The sequence below is a fragment of the Aegilops tauschii genome, chromosome 5 (assembly GCF_002575655.3).
Source record: "Aegilops tauschii subsp. strangulata cultivar AL8/78 chromosome 5, Aet v6.0, whole genome shotgun sequence".
Taxonomy (NCBI): Eukaryota; Viridiplantae; Streptophyta; class Magnoliopsida; order Poales; family Poaceae; genus Aegilops; species Aegilops tauschii.
In genome coordinates, this window is record NC_053039.3 from 46767089 (window position 1) to 46786724 (window position 19636).

Genomic DNA, 19636 nt, shown 5'->3' on the forward strand with positions numbered 1-19636 from the left:
CGGCGAGGCGCACGACGACGACGACGGCGGCGGCGACGACGATTACACCCGCTTCTACAGGCTTCTCGGCACGTAGATGGCGGGCGGCGGACACGGGCGCAGTGGCTAGGCGTGGTTGGCGTAGTTTTAGGCGTAGTTTGCATGATTTTATGTTTTTTTTTACAAATTTCAATGAAATTTCGCCGACTTCGTGCCAAAATCGACGAGTTTGCAATAAATTGTACGGAATATCGCTGACCCCGCGGCGACCTGTGGGCCGACGACTGGGAACGAAGTCGCCCCACGCGCCAATCTGGCGCCGGTTCGCCTCCAGGCGGCTCTTTTTGGCGCCCTGGGGGGCCGAACGGCTGAAGATGCTCTAATAATTTGGTAACCAAATTGTTGGCTTTGCCCGAAACAATGGCAAAGCCAAAATTGATGTCAACCCAAACATATGCCCCAAATCCTTTCGTTAGGCGTTAAACCATCACTTTACAGGTGCTTTAGTGTAAAAAACCACTTACTAGCGTCCAAAGCAACTCCGCACCTCGTTCCCTTTCGCTCCCAGCCTTCCACACACCTTTCGTCTCGCCGCCGGCCGGGGTCCCGCTCCGGCTAACCCAGCCAAATGGCCGCCGCCGTCCCCAACGGCCACCCCTCCGCCGACGGCGACGATAGTCCCCCGTCCCCACCGCCGTCCTCGTCCTCGTCCTCGCTGGTGTTCCTGGGCACTGGCTGCTCCAGCGCCGTCCCCAACGCGCGGTGCCTGATCCAGCCCTCCGACCCGCCCTGCGCCGTCTGCTCCCAGTCCCTCTCCGTGCCCCCGGAGGTAAACCCCAACTACAGGTACCGCCCCCCCCCCCCCCCCCCCCCCCCCTCTTCCCCACTCTGCGCGTCGGCGGTGTCGAGATGCTGCTGCCGCCGTTCGGCGACGCGAGGGTGCCTGTGGTTTCTCGCCGATCGGCGCGAATCCGAAGGCTGGGTCGTTTCCGTCAATCTCGTACAGGATCAATCAATCATGCATTTCTCCGGGCGAGTAGGGTAGTTGTCGCCTGGATCTGGAACTTCTGCTAGTTTGGCGCCATCCGTAGGAAGCTGTGTTCCGTGCTTCAGTGCCGGACACCTCTGCTCTGCGTGATGTTTGTTCCCTATAAGCGGTGCATTCTCGTGGTATGTATTGGCAATTTTGAGGCATAGGAGCATTTTAGCAGTAACTGTTATCATGTGATTGAGAAAAAATGTTGGGATGTGCTGGACTCTATACATGGTAATGCTCTGAACTGTTTTCAGTTTGAATGGGACTGAGACTGAAGTATTGCCCTGTTGTGGTCCAATAACACTTGGCCTAGCCGAGGGGAAATATATGTTAGGATTTATGAACAAGTGGACTCGCAGGTTTACGACTTTGCATGCCAACATATAGTTATTTACCTGGTATTGTGTGTTTCATTCAAAGCTAGTAGTGAGTACAGCCTTTTCTTTCATACAGGGAATACATAAATTCGGTAGCATGGTACTAGATCAATGCTGTATTTAATGCTGGGAAATTAGTAACTTCAAAAATCAACTTACGTGGTAACATGATCTACTGATGAGATATGTTCAGCACCTAGAACAAGGGACACAAGTTCTACATGCTGCTTCGTGATGTCATGGAAGTAGGATCAGTGATTGGTCTGTTTGGTTTGGTGATATCTTGAAGAAATTTGTACTGTATATTCAAGATGCTACCTATCTCATGCAACAACCTCTAGTTTAAAATGTTTTTTTGGGAGATGAGGCACTTTGGTAGGATTATAAGCTAGCATTGCACAATCAGGCTCAATTGCTCATATACGCAATTTGATGTTCTTGTTCAATACGTTCTCTGTGACTAGATATATCGTCCTGGTTGATCTAGGCAGGATGCTACCAAAGTTATTTATGTATATTTGGAGCAAAGTCGATTCAACTTCTTTCGTTTGCCTTTCGAGATGAATGTAGCTGCTTTAATATACAATTGCTTGGCACACTTCTTTCCAAATATTTCCAAGTATTAATGCACTCGTGATAGTTCGTAGCTATAATCATGCTTATGTATGCATTTTCTGGGACTACATTGTCACTTGGTTTTGTGCAGGTGTAATACTTCTCTTCTGATTGATTATTGCCAAGATGAAGGTGCACACAAGTATATTATAATTGATGTTGGGAAGACATTCCGAGAACAAGTTCTGCGGTGGTTTGTTTGCCACAAAATCCCTTGCGTTGATTCTGTGAGTTCTTATTGTATTCTTGTTTCCTTTAGCTTATCTAATATGGTTTATTGGATGACCAAACTGCCAACTGTTAGATATCTGCAATAGTAAACAAAAAACTGCCATGGTTGTGTATGCATTGACATTTGACACCTTTAATTTACTATAATTTATTTATTACAGATTATTCTGACTCATGAGCACGCAGATGCAATCTTGGGACTTGATGATATTCGGGTTGTACAGCCATTTAGTCCTACAAATGATATTGATCCAACCCCTATTTATCTCTCACAATATGCCATGGACAGGTACTTAGCTCTTGCTGACATTTTAGACTTTCATGTTTGTCTATTGTTAGAGAGCCTTATCAATGGTACAAGCCATGTACTCTTTTAGTTCTGACACGCCATAATATATTACGCTGTGATTTATGCTACATTAACTATTTAGCTCTGTGTACTCTTTATACCATTTACCTTGATTTGTACTATCTAGTAGGGTCTTAAGTGAGAATTTGTACTATCAAACTCACATGCTTTGTTTGAAACAGCATTTCCCAAAAGTTTCCATACTTGGTCAAAAAGAAACTAAAGGAAGGCGAGGAGGTCAGGCGGGTTGCTCAACTTGACTGGAGAATAATTGAGAGTGATCTTCAGAAACCGTTTACTGCCTCGGGCCTACAGTTTGTTCCCTTGCCGGTAAGAAGTGCATTTTTCTATCTACTTTGTGTTTTCTTGCTTCGTCCCTCTCTCTTAGTTTTGTATATCTCTCAGGTGATCCATGGAGAGGACTACATATGTCTGGGTTTCCTTTTCGGAAGAAAATCTAAAGTTGCTTATATATCCGATGTTTCACGGTTTCCTCCTAGCACAGAAGATGGTATACTTTCCCCTCCTAATGCTACTCGACCAACTGTATTTTATAATCAGCTCTGTGCTGTCACAGTGCATGTGCTGATTGTTTGCATTTTGGAACAAAATTTTATCTCAACATGAGACCATTTGCACTATTCACTTAATATATATTTTTGAAATGAAATCCACTACAACCAACCTTTTTCGGGTGATCAGTAAATTCTCTTTGTGTGGTGTTCGCCATAACACATAAGTACCCATTATAGTGCAATCTTGATTTATGGACCTGTATATTTAAGCATGGAGTCTGTCAATTAAATATTTATCCATAAGTTTGGCATGAATGAATTGTGAGCTCTTTCTTTGCTATTTCGTCCTTCTTCCTCTGTTAGGGATGCATTATTTTCTTTGATGAAAGCTGTAATCTGGTGGATCCATTTGTGCCCTCTCTTACTTGTTTTCACTATCTAGAAACCTTCATTAAGGTGTTTATGTACACACGCTTTTCAGCAATTTCAAAGTCTGGAGGGGGTCAGCTAGATTTGCTCATCTTGGACTGCCTATACAGGGTTAGTTTCTTGAGTTCCTCAGTTATATACACATACTTTTTTCCTTTGGGTTGCTTATGTAATTTGGTTCTGGGCAAGAGATATGTTCTATCTTATTTCTCATTCTTGGCTGCTGAGTTTGTTAACCAATTCCTTCAATTTAACTGGCTTTGCTTGTTACACATTTCCCTTTTCATTTCTGTAAAACAAGGGAACTTTTATTAAATCCATCTTACTAGGGAGGCTGAGTAGTAAAGCAAGTATATCAATGCTGCTCATGTACCACCAGCTCAAAAATACCTAGTCAAAACTTTGCTGCCCCAAAAACAGAATATTGAGAGGCCATACATGATAACATGTATATATCAAGGATCTAACACCGTAAACTACCACGCCTTTTTCCTGATGCTTGAATTAACAAATATACGCGGGAAATCTCTGTTCTCTGACTCTAATGGGTGAGACCTATTTCATGGGCTACATAACTGTGTTTCAGATGTTGCAAACATGTAGTCAAATTGTTTGAAGTATGGCGCTAAATGTGCAACATGCTGATACTATTTGTATATTAAAAATAAAAAAAAAGTTTTGGTGCCCATAGGGGCGTGCACCCTTGTTTACGGAAAGAGTTTGTGTTGTTCTAAATGTTTCCAAAAGCATGTATTCATAAGATGCAAATGCCAAGGCTTGGACAATACCGTGATGCTGCTTTTATACGATAAGTAAAAATATACCACTGCTTCTCCTTGTGATTCATAATCTTTAGTTACTGTTGGAAGCAATCCTTCTCTCAATGATTAACTGTCAGTAATTGTAAAACCAGAGGTTGCTTAAGAGCATGTAATATGGTAAAACATCGTGCATTTGTTTACAAAGGGAGTATTACTTAGCCATTTGGTTTTTTCCTTCCAATGGATGACGTATGCACTGGTCTTGGGCTCTGACATTCTTCTCTCTGTGTGAACAGACTGGTTCTCATAACGTGCATCTTTGTTGGGATCAGGTTAGCTTCCTCTTGCGCAACTCAAGGAATTTGAATGTTCTCCTCCTTTTTCTTCTCAAATTTCTTGCTCTCCCTTTTTGGCTAATACTGTGCCATGCAGACACTAGATGCTATTAAGAGGATATGCCCCAAGAAGGCATTGCTCATTGGGTTGACTCATGAGATGGACCATCACAAGGACAACCAGACATTGGAAGAATGGTCGAGAAGGTAGGCATTCCTGCAGGATTGTTTCAGCCATTACATCCACAAGCTCATACCTCAAATAATGCGGCATGAACGACACAACTGTACTTGCACACTTTCATGAATATTACAAGCAATGCTGTCGTAAAACGTTCACTGCTCATTTCACTTTGCTGCACCTGTAAGTTCCTAAAGTGCATGCATGCTCATGGACTGTACTCTGCATGCAGAGAGGGGATTGATGTGCAGTTAGCTCGTGATGGCTTGCGTGTCTACATTGATCTGTAAACGTCTTAAGGTACGATTCTACGTACGTGTTTACTCAACACTTTCTTGAGATGTTTATTGACACATTGAGTATAAGTTTATAGGAATCGAACAGATTGCATGTTCATTATTACCCGCTTGTGGGACTCGCTTCTTTTCTGCTTACTGTACCTGCACAATTGTGTTACTGCTTTTTGTTCCACTTCACCCTCATGATTTTCCTCCTCATTTTTAATTCAGGACCATCGTCGAAGCGACCTGTACCATCAAGTTTGCAGTTGCTGTTACAGTTCAGCCCCTATTGAGAAGAAAATGGAGGAGACATCAAATGTTCGTGCATTCAAAATGATTGAATCATTTACAGACCGATTCTAAATTAATAACAAGCGAAGAAATCCCTTGCAGATTCTGTTTCCTTTTTTTTGGGTCGTCCCACGTTTGAATGTTCTCATTATATAGAGGCTTCCTACACCGGACACATCCTAGTGCAGACAGTACAACAAACAGTCGACCCATTCAAAGTTTAGAACACAGGAAAATAGAAAATCATAGGAATGTATCTTGGTTTCTCGTAGGAACCAAGACCATAGGTGGAGTTGTGAGACACAAAGAAAGGAAAAAAACATGAGGTAAGACCTCATGTTTGGTTCCCTCTGAAATTCAATTAATCTAAGGAAGAAGACGACCAATATGGGTTTTGATGCAGTATGTTTTTTCTGGTAGTTTTGTGTCCTGCTATGTTTTCATTGTACTTACTACTGCACCATTTTACTTGTTAACTACGTATCAGATATAAGATGACTTTTTGGTGTCTTTTCTCAAAAAGAAGTTTTTGTTGTTGTTTTATTTTATTTTTTCGAAACGATTTGTTGTTGTTTTATATAATAATCATTTCTTGAAAAAAATTACGCTCCCCCATTTGTTCCAAATGGGGCATCTATGTTCCTGGTTATCCTTTTGACCACATCAGCTGCGACATCAAAATTTCGAGAGTTGATTTTGTGGTTGTTCGGGCAGTTGGCCGTTTAATCTGTGTCTGATCCCAAGGGCATACCATACTGCCTCTTTCCATCTGGATTTCCTTTTTCTCGACCAACTCCGCCTCTTTCGAAACCGACCGTAGATGTCATTTGAAACAGAGAATTCGAATGAGGCGGTTCAATCTCTAACACGACGGCCTGTATATAAGTAATTGTACATTTTTCTTTTCTTTCAAAAATGCTCCAAAACTTTTAACCAAACCAACAATACAGACAGATGGTGTATTGCTGCCGCCGCGTCCCCATCGCCTGAGCTAGCCGGTTCTTTTTTACTGCGCATGGGAAGTCATCAAGGATGCGGTACTGTCAGACCATCGTCGTGGAGAAGAAACCTCAAAGTCATCGCCACTGAAAGATCCATAAATCCAAAATCATAATCTAAAAAGAAAAACTCACAAACCTTAGGGCGGCAGTAGAGGCCGGCAGGCCGCATCATTGTGAATTTGTGATGGAGAGGTGGATAGATGACCATTTTCATACGTCTATTGGAGCATTTCTTGAAGTTACAGTCAATCCTTGATACTTTCGGTTTTTTTTATTACCAATTGAGGGGAGGGTTGCCTTTGCATGGGAATTCTGGTGGGGGCCCATTTCTATAAACACCGACAAGCGACACGTACAATACCTGTATGTGTCGCCTGAGATGGGTGCCCCTATATCTCGCCTTCAGCGAGTCTAGGTTCTGACCCGCTAAAGGGGGCGATCGAGATGGACCGGCCCACGCTCGCAGGAGGCCACAACCTCTTCTTCTATCTTATTTTTACCTTTTTTTTGTTTTTTGGTTTATTTTTTGCACTTTTGTTTATAGTTTAAAATATATACAAAAAAACACTCTACAAAAGACATTTGGAAAATGTTGAACAAGTATTTAAAAAATGTTAATCAAGCATTCAGAAAATATTGAACATATATTTGAAAAATTTCGAATAACTATTTGAAATTTTTTGAACATCTATTTCCAAAAATGTTAATCAAGCATTTAGAAAATATTGAACAAATATTTGAAAAGTGTCGAACAAGTATTTGAAAAAAAAATTAATCAAGCATTCGGAAAATTGAACATGTATAGAAAAATTGTTAATCGTGTATTAAAAAATGATGAATTTTTTTATCATGTATATAAAAGTGTTGCTCAATATTTTGATTAAAATGTTGAACAAGTATTTGAAAAATGTTAATCAAATGTTTGGAAAATGTTAAATGTATATTGAAAAAATGTTGACCATGTATTAAAAAATGATAGAATTTTTTTATCATGTATATAAAAATGTTAATCATGCATTTGAAAAAATGTTGAACAAGTGTTTGAATAATGTTAAGCAGGTGTTTGGAAAACGTTAAATGTGCGTAGAAAAAATGTTGACCATGTATTCAAAATAAGTTAATCAAGCATTTAAAAAAATGTATAAAAAACTGTTGACCATGTGTTAAAAAATTGTTAATCTTGTATATAAAAATATTAATCAAGCATTTGGAAATTGTTAAAAATATGTAAAGAAACAATGTTTACCATGTATTGAAAAAATGTTAAACTTGTATTAGAAAAATGTTGTTGACATATACAAAAAATGCAGAATCAAAACCGAAAGAAACAGAGAAAACCAAAACAAAAAAGAAAAAAGAAAACAAATAAACCAAAGAAAGAAGGAAATGAAATAAAAACCGAAGAAACAAATGCAAAAAAATAAAAAGAAACGAGAAGAAAAAGGAAAATGAACAAAAGAAAATGAAAAGAAGAATATTTTTTTGGAAAAGAACCGAATAAAACAGAAAAACGGTGGAGAAATCGGCTCTTTTACCTTAAAGGAGATCGTGCCCTACAGTTCATCATGAACCAGACCCAGTGTCTATGGCAGTGTTGCTAGCTCCTGTCAAGGAGACCTGAAAATCTTTCAGCGAGAGCTGCTACCGTCTCGCTTAATGTGAGACATAGCTCTCGTGGACCGAGACACCACAAGGGATCAAACCCATCTGCCCGTTACCTTGCTCACCAATTTAAGTGTCATTGTTATGTTAATAGCTCAATTGGACAAAATGCTTAGTATCTCGCTTATCAAAGTTTTGTGGGCTGATCCGATAGACCGCCTCTAGTCCGACCACCCTATATATTCATTGCCCGGCAAGAATCCCATCACAGCCACCCATCACAACTCAACTCAATGCATGACCACTAGAGAGCATTGTCACTGAATTGAGGATTCCCACAGTCAATCCATTTTTTCCATTCAACGTTATGGAAGATACGACCTCCCTCATGATTAACCGTATGGTAGAACTATTTAGAAACATGCATGGGAGAAGCACTCAGGGCAAACTCCTTTTTTTTGCAGTGTTGGCATGTGTCATTCCATATTTCCGAATATCATTTATTATGAATATAATTTATTTAGACTAAACTTTTTTACTTATTTATAATCATATTTTTGAAACATAATCTTAATCACTACAACTTTGTATTATACTTCCACTATGTATGGTACATCCAAATATTAGGATTAATCATTTCTTCTATATCACTTTAATATAGTTAATGAAAAAATAATTATTTTGCTAAATTTGAAGAATATACTGCAAGGATTTTGACAGAACTATTTTCTTTTCGAGGCACACCTCTTTATCTATTTTTTGACTTAAATAAATTCTTCTAAATAAGAGAAAAAAATAACAAATACATAGGCTTTCACACTTTTTTTGTCTCACTTAGATGAATCACAAATATGTCTTGGTGTTTGTATCCATTAGAGTTTCCTTGAATATCATGCCAAATAGGTATAAATGTGACCGAGGTTTTTATAATGCATGATTGCCTAGTTTGTGCGCAAGTAAATAAAAGGGATAATTATCTACGCACTAAATAGAAAAATCTAGAATATGAAAAATATCTTTGAGTGGTTCTGTTGTGTTGCTTGTTTACTAGTTCTTCCACTGTTAAGTATGTCTTCCATGTTCTTGGGTCAACAATCAACTGGGATTCCATGCATACTTTGCACTTGGTAGATAGACAACATTTTGATGTGGAAAATCATGTGTGGCTAGACAACATTTTTGTATTTGTTGGCCCATCTACGATACATTTGAGTACCTTTGACACACAAAAGTTGGGTCCCATTAATGAGAGTTCGTAGCTGAGCATCCTTATTGTATTTCTCTAGAGTTGGCATTGTGTTGGAGGCTAGTCCATGTGCATTGGACCCAAGTATTGATGAATAAGTTTTCAATAGAGATTGTGTTTTCCATTGCGGATATAAGGCACACTATTCTCTTTTGGTCGTTTTCAAGTCCATATGTATATACCACTGTGTCTTATGTTAAGGACCGTGATAAACGTGTGACTGCATAAGTTGGGTGCAGATTTAATTTGGTACATATTGAAGGACCAACTATGTCAAGAATGGGGGGGGGGGGTAGATAAAGAAAATAGCTCCGAAGTAGCACTCAAACATGTGAATAAGCTCAGAAGTAACCAATGGCATAATGATGCGATGATGTGTCCTGAAGTTCACGCCCTTGGGAAAACGCTAATCCCTCCTTTAGCCTCTGCTAACAAAGTCTGAGATCAATCACTAGAGGTAGGTTTTTGAGGTGATTTCCAAACCTTGAGAAACTTCCCAGATAAAATCCACACCAGGGAGTTTTGAAAACTCTAATCTTTTAGGGCTCCCCACAAATTCAAGAGTAACAAGATGAGCAAGTTAATCAATTTTGTTTGGCTCAGTGGGATCATAGATCGGCTTCTCCTATTTCTTTCCCGAACTTTGTTTGAAGTCTAGGGCCATGGGGAAGGAGATCTCAAGATTTTTCAAGTTTTAATAACGGTGTATAGAGTAATAGTTAGTTCCTCCTCCATGAGGGAAGAAGGGTCCTTGTATGGGTGCTGTTGAAAGCACACCCATTATCCCTCAGTACGCACTGTTAGAAGGCTTTGGAATCCAACCAGAAGGGAAAATTAAACGACAAACTAAACATAACTAAAAAGGCTTAACACAAGAATCAAGAGAGCGACGACCAAGTGAAAAGCCTATTGTAAATCTGAACATCATCCAAACCGTGGCCTCTAATCCATGAATTAAAACTTTTCATCATGCTCCAATTGATCTGACCTCGAGATTTCTCATGCGCATACCTATACATGTTGAAGTCGCCCAGGTCCACCAATGGAAGATCAGGTGGTCCAGCAACATTGCTGACAGCCTCAAAGAAACTTGATCTCTCATGATTCAAATACGGAGCATAAACAACCGTACGTAGAAAGGAGCTGTTTGTTGATGTAGAGGTCATCTTCAGAGTGACATGAAACTTGTGCAGCGCTACCACTTGGCCGAGTACCACCCCAGGATCCCAGGCTACCAAAATACCCCCGGGCGCGCCTTCAGAGAGGGTGACAGCATGTTCCTTGAGGTTCAATGGCAAGAAAGTTCGCAGTTTGAAGGTAGAGACAGAAGGCAGCTTTGTTTCCTACAAGCAAACAACACTAGGGCAGCAAGAGATTATAGTATCGCGGACCAACGAGCACTTATCATCCTCGCCGAGTCCACGGACATTCCAATTCAGAATCTTCATATTAATGCAGTAAAGAACACACAGCCCAAAACAAGAGGACTAAAGAACATATTTAGAAACGGTGGCATGATCATGAAAATGCAGGCAATGCAAGACACTAAGATAGATATTCTGAAAGAGGAACATACAGACTCTTGACTGACTGACTGACCATAAGAACAGACCGACGCTGGAGAAGGACAGAACTGGCCTAACTAGTTGCCCAAGATAAAGCAAGTACAAAGGAGAACTGCAGAACACTAACCAACTCCGAAAGCTGGATCTCCTCTGCCACATTGAGATCGAAGGCCGCGGGGATGGCCACAGCCGCCACTCCCGTGCCCAAAGTGGGGGGAAGAGCTGCAGCGTGGCCTTGGGCAGGAGCTCGCCGGCTAGGGGCTCGCGCGGCGGCTCGCGGCAACTGCAGAGGACAGTGGCCACCTGGGGGAGCGCAGCACAGGCCCCGTGCTGGAGATCAGTGGAGACGACTGGTGAAGGTTGACTGCACAACAGGATCCCAGGCTCGGGTCATGGGATGCGGTGAAAAGGCCTGGAGCAGATGGGCCGGGCCACGAGGATCTGATGGGCTCGGTAGTGTTGCTGGGCTGGGAACTGGGCTTCCGCTGGGGAGACACCCGCTGTGAAAACAAGCGCGGGCCCAACTGCAGGAAGCAGCCCAACAGGCACATTTGCCTTGGGCGGGTGCCTGCACTCAACAGAAGGAAGCAATGGATGCGTGCGGGAGCAGAGCCCACCATCCAGCATTTTGGGCCAGAAGTTGAAGAAGAGGGAGCGAGAACTTTCCGCGTAAACACCCCCTTGGTGTAGTCGAAGCAAGGGAAGAAACCATCATCCATCGAGAGCAGGCAGACCGGGATCACACCCGTAGCCACCCTGCTGTTGTTGAGCTCCAGCTTGAAGGAGAAACTCAGGTCTTCTTCGTCGAAGGAGACCGAGACCCGCGGCGTGCGCACGTCCACCGCCCACAGCGACGAGTTGAGGCAGATCCGGACCTCATCTTCGTGCATGATTTGAACCTCAGTGGGCAAGGAAAAGGCGGCGCCTCTGATGAGCTTGGGCTTGGCCGCCAGCTTGAGCATGGCCACAAAGTCGCCCGGCAAAGCCATCTCTGGATGCAGGAAAGCACGGAAAGTGCGATCCGCCATGCCCTCCCCACCATCCACACGCCCGCGAGCCGAAGAGGACCCAGGATGGGACGGCATGCCCCCGCCGAGGTGGGAGAGGGGCAGGAGGGCGGGGATCGGTGGCGTCCCCGTCATGCTGACCAGGCGGGCGCGGCGTGACCGTGGGGGCACCAAGGGAGCGGGCAACGTCCCAGATTTCATTGATAATGACGTCAGCGTAGATGCCGTTGCCATCGACGTGGTGGAAAGTGATGTGGTGCAGGGCCTCCACTTTGACAAGGACGAAGATGCTAGAGAACTCGCTGCCATGGAGGCAGGCGTGCTCCAAACGGAAGAGGCTGGCGAAGCCGGCAATGCTCGCCGCCACCCCCCTCCGGTTCCACAACTCCAGGGGCACCTTCTCGAGCGAGAGGCTGACGACATGGCGGTAGGCGAAGCGGAAAGCGTTATGCCCCGTGTTATGCGGCAGGATCCAAACGGTGCGATCGCCCACCTCCAACGGGCTAGCACGCAAGGCAGCGACTTGCTTGGACTCACGCTGGAACATGACGAATGCCGTGCCAACAGTGGAGCCGGCAAACTGTATCGCGGTGATGCCAAGATGGTGCCGAAAAGACCTACGGAGCCAGGGTAGGAAGGAAGCCTTTGGAGGTGAGATAGTGACGAGGCACACGAGGGAGTTTTGGTCTAACACTAGGGGGTAGTGGACATCCAGGGAGGATGGGCGGCCATGCACAACCGGCTCCATGGCAGGGAAAGGTTGGAGAGCTAAGCTCGGAGGGGATGGATGAGATGTGAAAGGAGAGGAACAGGTTTGTGTGAGAGAGGACGCCTCCCCAGTACCCGTACTTAAAGGCGCAGGGGCATGGCGAAGCGGAGAGCGAAGGAACCTATTGCTGCATCGAAAACGAGTGTGGCCAACCAAACAGCATAGCCAACAGACCACCGGATCCCTGCAATCCCGTCGCCGGTGGCTATAGGAAAGGCATCGGAAGCAGCGACGGTGCAGGTCTTTAGGCTTTCCAAACCGCAGGCGGGGATACGGTTCAGCTTTCGAGAGATTAGCGGCAGCAGAAACAGTGCAGGGAGAGAGAAACACATCTCTGTAGGGGGTGTAGCTAGGAGCGGGCAGCGGCGTAGGCTGGGAGCCACAACAGGCAGCTGGAGCGTCGCCAACATTAACAGGGGAAACCGCGTGCAGACCGGCTAACGGTTGGCCAACAGCAGGCGGCATCAGCGTAATGCAAGGGGCTGAGGGGGATAAGCGCGGGGCTAATTGATTGCTGGATGGCGCGACCCCGCATGCGGCAGAGCGTCCGTCATGCAAACGGATCGCGAGATCCCCGGAATCCAGGGCACGCGGGTCCGTGGCAGTCCCGTCATGTTCGTCTGGATCGGGTACTTGTTAATGCAGCCTGGAATCTCAGTTTCTTGCAATCAACTGCTTCTTGCATACCCACAACGACATCTGATCATGCACCTATTCTTGTGTCCTTCTCTACGGACATGGTCAAAAGCAAGTTGTTCCGCATGGAGAATCACTGGCTGGAAATGGAAGAAACTAGGAATATCATCACTGAGGCCTGGGCTAGAGGTACACGAGATATCTGCTCCTCCGCCTCTCTCATCAGCTTTAAAATGAGGCGAGTACGTGCTGCCTTGCGACATTGGTGTCGTACGAAACCTAGCCTGCGGGTTCTTTTGGATAACAACAAGCATGTCGTCTCTTATATAAATGCTGTCAAAGAGAGGAGGTCACTCTCTGCTGTTGAGGCTGTGCTCAGAGTTTTTGCTTCTGCCAAGGCCGAGCAGTTGATCCTCTGGCAGACTGCGGTTTGGCAGCATAGAGCCAAGGTACAGTGGTGCGTCTCTGGGGACGAGAACACCTAGTTCTTTCACGCAGCGGCCAATTGTCAAGCTCATCGCAATAAGGTTAAAGTCATCGTTCAGGATGGTGTGGAGCATTTTGAGAATAGTCAGAAATTAAGTTTGGCTACGGATTACTTTAAGGCAATCTTGGGTCAGCCTGCTTCCTCTGTGAGCACTGTTGATGTTAGCTCTCTATATACTCCGCTTGACCTGTCTGAGCTTGCAGAAGAGTTTTCCTGGGCAGAAATACTGCAGGCCGTCAACTGCTCACTAAATAACAGAAGTCCGGGCCCCGATGGCTTTACCAATGAGTTTTACAAAGCTTTTAAGCTGCTGCGAAAGGATGATCTTCTCAGGTTTTTTGGTGATTTCCATAGAAATGAGGTGGATCTTGCTGGCATCAATTCTGCTTTCATCACTTTGCTGCCTAAAAAGGACACGCCCCTGGAACTGCGAGGCTTCAGTCCCATTTCTCTTGTGCATAGTATGCCAAAGCTGGTCTCTAAGGTTCTGGCAAGTCGGCTGAAAATATGGATTCCCACCTTGATCCATTCCCTGCAGTCTGGCTTCTTGTGGGGCCGATCGATCATCGAGAACTTTGCTTTAGCCGCCAAAATGATTCAATATGCCCATAAAAGAAAACTGCCAGTCATTGCTCTAAAGTTGGATTTTCACAAAGCTTTTGACAGTGCCAGCTGGTGCTGCTTACGGAAAATTCTTGAAGCTAGAGGATTTCCTCAAGTGTGGATGAGCTGGATTCACACGCTCTTGTCAACTGGAAGCTCTAGGGTTCTTCTCAATGGTGAGCTGGGTGCCCCCATTCTGGCAAAGAGAGGTTTTCGGCAAGGGGATTCTCTATCCCCGTACCTCTTCATCCTTGTCGCTGATGTGCTTCAGAGGATGTGTTGCCAACTATTTCAAGATGGCTCTTTGTTGCACCCCCTTGGTTCAGACAATTTTTCCCGGTTCTGCAATATGCGGATGACACACTGATACTTTTTCAAGGCAATACACAGCAAGCGGCAGTAATCAAGTCAGCCCTCACGACTTTCTCCGAGTTTTCTGGGCTCACTATAAATTTTCACAAGAGCACTCTCGTACCTGTCTCCATGGACCCGAGCACAGCCTCCGCTATTGCCCAGATCATAGGCTGCCTCTCTCTCTGCACAAAATCACACATGGTATGCTACTGCCAGTCATTCACAAGGTTGATCGTCGTCTTTCCGGCTGGTTAGCTACTTTCTTATCCTTAGGGGGGAAGGTTGACCCTCATTAACTCGGTGCTTGCTGGCATTCCAAGTTATTTCATGTCTTGCCTTGCCTGGCCCATGGAGTCTCTTGGAAAGTTGGAAAGTCTCTTGCGAGCTTTCTTCTGGCAGGGCAAGAACAAGGTTAAAGGTGGCCAATGCTTAGTAGCTTGGGATAAGGTTTCATTACCTCGTATTAATGGTGGTTTGGGTATACGCCAGCTTCAAGCTCACAACCAAGCTATGACGTGCAAATTTGTCTCCAAGGTCCTAGAAAGCTCTGATATACCATGTTATAAATGGTTCGCCACACATTACTGCCGGGCTGCTCTTCCTCAGGGTGCCAGTAGCAGAGACACGGTCATTTGGAAAGGCTCCAAGGATCTCATTCCTACGATCATTAATTCCTCTAGGTGTGTATTGGGATCTGGAACAATGGTCTCCTTCTGGAAGGATCAGTGGCTTGGAGAGGGCCGTTTATATCTGATGTTCCCCGTGATGTATTCCTTCACGATATATCCAACTTGCTCAGTGTGCTCGCAGCATTCCAATGGCTCGTGGGCAGTACAGCTCCATCTGAACCTCTCCCAAACTGCTTCGGCTGAGTTGATGGCCCTGCATGAACTGCTGTCAGATGTGGCTTCGAATTTACTGCATGAAGACAAGCGCATCTCTTCTTTGGGCTCCTGTCAGCTTAGTACAATATATTTCTACAGTCTGCTCACCTTCTGCGGGGTTTTGACAACTCTTGACACCTGGGTTTGGGATTCTTTGACCCCCCTCAAATATAGGATCTTCCTTTGGCTTGCTTTCCGAGGGCGTCTCAACACTAGAGATAATATGGTAAAGAAGGGATGGTCTGTGGTTGCTCCGTTTGCACATTGCGATGCCTGCCCTGCTGTTGAGTCGGTCGACCACCTGGTGCTACGATGTGCTTCAACCTCCGTTTTATGGGGCAAATTAGCGCTCGACACTTTGGCTTGCTCAACTCCTGACATTCTAACTTTTGTAGAGCAAGCACAACATCAACTTAGCTTCAAACGCCAATGGAACGTTGCTTTCGCGGCTTGTACTTCTCCCCCCTCTTTTCTTCTCTTCCTGTACTGAAAATGCTTGTGCCTTGCACCTTGGTGCACCGGCCAAGTCTCGCTTTGTAACGGTTACCTCATCAGGCTTTAGCCTGTTTTGAAATATAAGGTCGGCAGTCAGCCACCTTCTTTGTTTCAAAAAAAAAAGAAAGAGCGACGATAGCTCCTTGGTCTAGGCTTCACTAGTACTGTTTTGGTGATAGATTGCGTCATTCTATTAACACGCACAATGACGTTCCAAAAATCTTCACCTCCCATCGTACAATTGGTATTAAGTGTAGGACCATAGCTCTATTTATACTCGCGAGATTAAGCCATTTGGTCATGATCCTTGGTTTTTATTACAAAAAACTAGTGTAAGAGCTCCAGCGGTTTTCTTTCTCTTTCAAAGGCGTTTTAGTTCCTCAAATTATTTTAGCGTATTTTACAGACAAATCATATGTTGGGTGTGACTGGAGTTTTTTTTAACACAGTACGGACGCAAGAACTTATACGTACGCGTATACACTCACCCTATGAACACACACGTACACCCTATCCCTATGAGCACCTTCGAGAAAATGAGCCAACATATCATCTTGAGATTTACGAAGCCACTGTAAGCGCCTCGTCGTTGACGGGAACGTCTCCTCCCACCGAAAGTGTATCGTCGAAAATCCTGAAATAAATCCAAAAAAAACGCGAAGGACTTGAATCCTGACGGAACTGAGGATAGCACTGTCCCTCTAACCATCCAACCATAGGTTGGTTCGCGGCGTATCTTGAGTTTAACTCTACACATACAAAAGCCAACATTAAGAACACGATCCCGAACCCCTCAAAAAAAAAAAAAACATGATCCCGACATAAGATTTCGAAAACCTAGGTCTAGATCGGTGCTTGACCTGGATCGGCTCGCCCACGGTTCAAACCAAACACATCCTAAATGGGATGACTACAGAGAGAATGATTTTGACTTCTAAAGTTTGCTATTCATAGATTTTCTCTTTGCGACTTCCTCTCTTGACACCGGAGTAACTATCATGAGCGACTGATTTTCCAAAAAAGAAACTATCACGAGCGACTGAAGATCAGTTCATGTCATGTCATAGATTTCTGGATGAGTTTGGGTTTTGACGTGGACCCACTTTCATAGACACTGGCCTGCACATCTGGCGCACGTGTCGCCACGAGGGACGAAGGACGCCGCGTCCACCCACCACTCATCCCCCCCGTGACCTCGCTCGCCAATCGCCACTCCCCCACCGCCCCATCATCCGTTTCCTTCTGCTCCCCTCCACTCCTCGACGCGGCGGCGGCGGCGGCGGCGTCTCACCTCCACCCCACTCCCTCCCGCAATGGCGATGGCCTCCGCGCACGCGCCGAGCGGCGCCGGGAGCCTGGCGCCGCGCGGGGCGCCGAGGCTGCGCGCGCCGGCCGGGCTGGGCTACCTCGGCCTCGGCCCCTCCAGGCCGGCCCTCCGCCCCGTCGCCCTCGCGAGGCGCGCCGCCCCCTCGGGCGCGCGGTCCCCGCTGCTCAGGTGCGCCGCGGCCTCCTCGCCCCCGGTCGCGCGGCCCGCCTCGGCGCCGCGCTTCATCCAGCACAAGAAGGAGGCCTTCTGGTTCTACCGCTTCCTCTCCATCGTCTACGACCACGTCATCAACCCGGGCCACTGGACCGAGGACATGCGCGACGACGCGCTCGAGCCCGCCGACCTCCACAGCCGCAAGCTCAAGGTCGTCGACGTCGGCGGCGGCACCGGCTTCACCACGCTCGGCATCGTCAGGCACGTCGACCCCGCCAACGTCACGCTGCTCGACCAGTCGCCCCACCAGCTCGACAAGGCCAGGCAGAAGGAGGCGCTCAAGGGGGTCCAGATCATGGAGGGCGACGCCGAGGACCTCCCCTTCCCCACTGACACCTTCGACCGATACGTCTCCGCCGGCAGGTAATCTTACCAAGCTCCTCTTCCTCTGCTCTGCTATGCCATGCTTATACCAACGCTGTTTGTTAATTGTTGTGGTAGCGCAACTCTATCTGACAAATTACTCTGTACTATGATATGCTGAATTTTGTGTCCTGTCATGACCGGCGATTTTTCTGGCATCCAGCATTGAGTACTGGCCTGACCCGCAGCGAGGAATCAAGGAGGCCTACAGGGTCCTCAGGCTCGGCGGGAAAGCTTGTTTGATCGGCCCTGTGCATCCAACCTTTTGGCTGTCTCGCTTTTTCGCTGATATGTGGATGCTGTTCCCCACTGAAGAGGAGTACATCGAATGGTTCACAAAGGCAGGGTTCAAGGATGTTCAGCTGAAGAGGATTGGACCAAAATGGTACCGTGGTGTCCGTAGGCATGGCCTGATCATGGGGTGCTCTGTGACGGGCGTCAAGAGAGAAAGCGGGGACTCCCCTTTACAGGCAAGTTTTTTTGCTAAAAATGGCTTGCAGATTCACATTTTCAAGTCTCCCTACATTTTGATATGCTTTGTCAAGATGGGTCTGGTCGCGGCAACTTCTACTTCCCCTGCAGTAGACTGGACCTCTAAGTAGTTAAACTAGATTAAGCATTTTTTATCAAACAGTTACTACTGTTTCCTTTTCATAGATAAATCATATGCAAAGACATGATAGTTTTTTTTTTTTTGCATTTCATAATTTTTTGGACCTTCTTATGACTACTCACGTGTTGCCACCTGGTTATCCACAAGTATACAAAGTAGCAGTCAGAAAGGGATAACTTTCTGCATGTTTGAGAGTGGATACTGGACCTTCGTATTGTTTGCATTTAGATACTTTTCTTCATGTTTTTGTATGGTTCTATATTAAGAGGTTTTCATCTCTTTTTCATTTCTCACAGCTTGGTCCGAAGGCTGAAGACGTCAGCAAGCCCGTGAATCCTATCACCTTTTTCTTCCGCTTCCTCATGGGAACAATATGTGCCGCGTACTATGTTCTGGTGCCTATTTACATGTGGATAAAGGACCAGATTGTGCCCAAAGGCATGCCGATCTAAGGGAGGGGAATTGAGCTGCAGCGAAGAGAGGATAGCCAATATCTGAATTAGGCTTCTCTATATTAGGCACTTCACATCTGTTTTTGTTTACCTTTTATATTTCCTGTTGTCGTGTATTTACTTTACTTTGGGTCTTGTTATGTGGAGAAATAATATTTATGACTTGGATTAAACGCGTCAGAGCTCTTGAGCGTGAAATGGCTCATTTGTAGCAGGTCATTGTTTCACAAATAGAATGTATCTGTAATATTTCTCCACCGTATGCTGACTTGCTAAGTGGTAGACAAAAATGATACATAAGCTGAATTCCTATTTATTTGTTGCATCTCGCCATCTGCTATGTCGTCGATATGTGCATGTATACCTGATTTCTCTGGTAACTCAGGTGTATAAGGACGATGGTTTTGTTGATCATGTGCTCTCTAATATTTACTTGACCAATATATTACGTCATCCACTCAAGTTGTGAATAGCCTCACCATACACATGTTTGATCAGGTTGGTTGCTTTTCCGCAGTTCAAGCAATCCTTTCCATTTCCCGAAATGTCATTCTTTTGCTTTATGCTAATGTTATGATGTTATGACTTATAACACTTGTTGTCAGGAGGATATTCCTAAGAAAATTTAGATGCTAACAT

At 45.2% G+C, this 19636-nt stretch overlaps 2 protein-coding genes across 2 annotated transcripts; both read left to right on the forward strand.

The window, feature by feature from the left end:
- Window positions 1-489: 489 nt before the first annotated feature.
- LOC109759693 (putative hydrolase C777.06c) lies at window positions 490-5799 on the forward strand. Its single transcript, XM_020318523.4, has 10 exons — window positions 490-825; window positions 2099-2234; window positions 2400-2527; window positions 2770-2917; window positions 2993-3098; window positions 3584-3642; window positions 4589-4624; window positions 4725-4834; window positions 5041-5108; window positions 5318-5799. Exons 1-9 carry the CDS (start codon window positions 608-610, stop codon window positions 5096-5098), a joined length of 999 nt encoding a protein of 332 aa, XP_020174112.3. The 5' UTR covers window positions 490-607; the 3' UTR covers window positions 5099-5108; window positions 5318-5799.
- An 11424-nt stretch (window positions 5800-17223) lies between these two features.
- Window positions 17224-19313, forward strand: LOC109759692 (2-methyl-6-phytyl-1,4-hydroquinone methyltransferase 1, chloroplastic). The gene is made up of 3 exons (XM_020318522.4): window positions 17224-17932; window positions 18096-18402; window positions 18842-19313. The coding sequence occupies exons 1-3, from the start codon at window positions 17343-17345 to the stop codon at window positions 18995-18997; spliced, it is 1053 nt and encodes a 350-aa protein (XP_020174111.1). The 5' UTR covers window positions 17224-17342; the 3' UTR covers window positions 18998-19313.
- The last annotated feature ends 323 nt before the right edge of the window (window positions 19314-19636 follow it).

What these genes read in the sequence shown, in the direction of transcription:
- LOC109759693 (XM_020318523.4), top strand. Translation starts at nt 608, where the DNA reads ATGGCCGCCGCCGTCCCCAACGGCCACCCCTCCGCCGACGGCGACGAT. An exon ending in AAATCCCTTGCGTTGATTCT is followed by an intron (nt 2,235 to 2,399) that starts GTGAGTTCTTAT and finishes TATTTATTACAG; the next exon opens with ATTATTCTGACTCATGAGCA. An exon ending in TTGGAAGAATGGTCGAGAAG is followed by an intron (nt 4,835 to 5,040) that starts GTAGGCATTCCT and finishes CTCTGCATGCAG; the next exon opens with AGAGGGGATTGATGTGCAGT.
- LOC109759692 (XM_020318522.4), top strand. Translation starts at nt 17,343, where the DNA reads ATGGCGATGGCCTCCGCGCACGCGCCGAGCGGCGCCGGGAGCCTGGCG. An exon ending in CGATACGTCTCCGCCGGCAG is followed by an intron (nt 17,933 to 18,095) that starts GTAATCTTACCA and finishes TCTGGCATCCAG; the next exon opens with CATTGAGTACTGGCCTGACC. An exon ending in GCGGGGACTCCCCTTTACAG is followed by an intron (nt 18,403 to 18,841) that starts GCAAGTTTTTTT and finishes CATTTCTCACAG; the next exon opens with CTTGGTCCGAAGGCTGAAGA.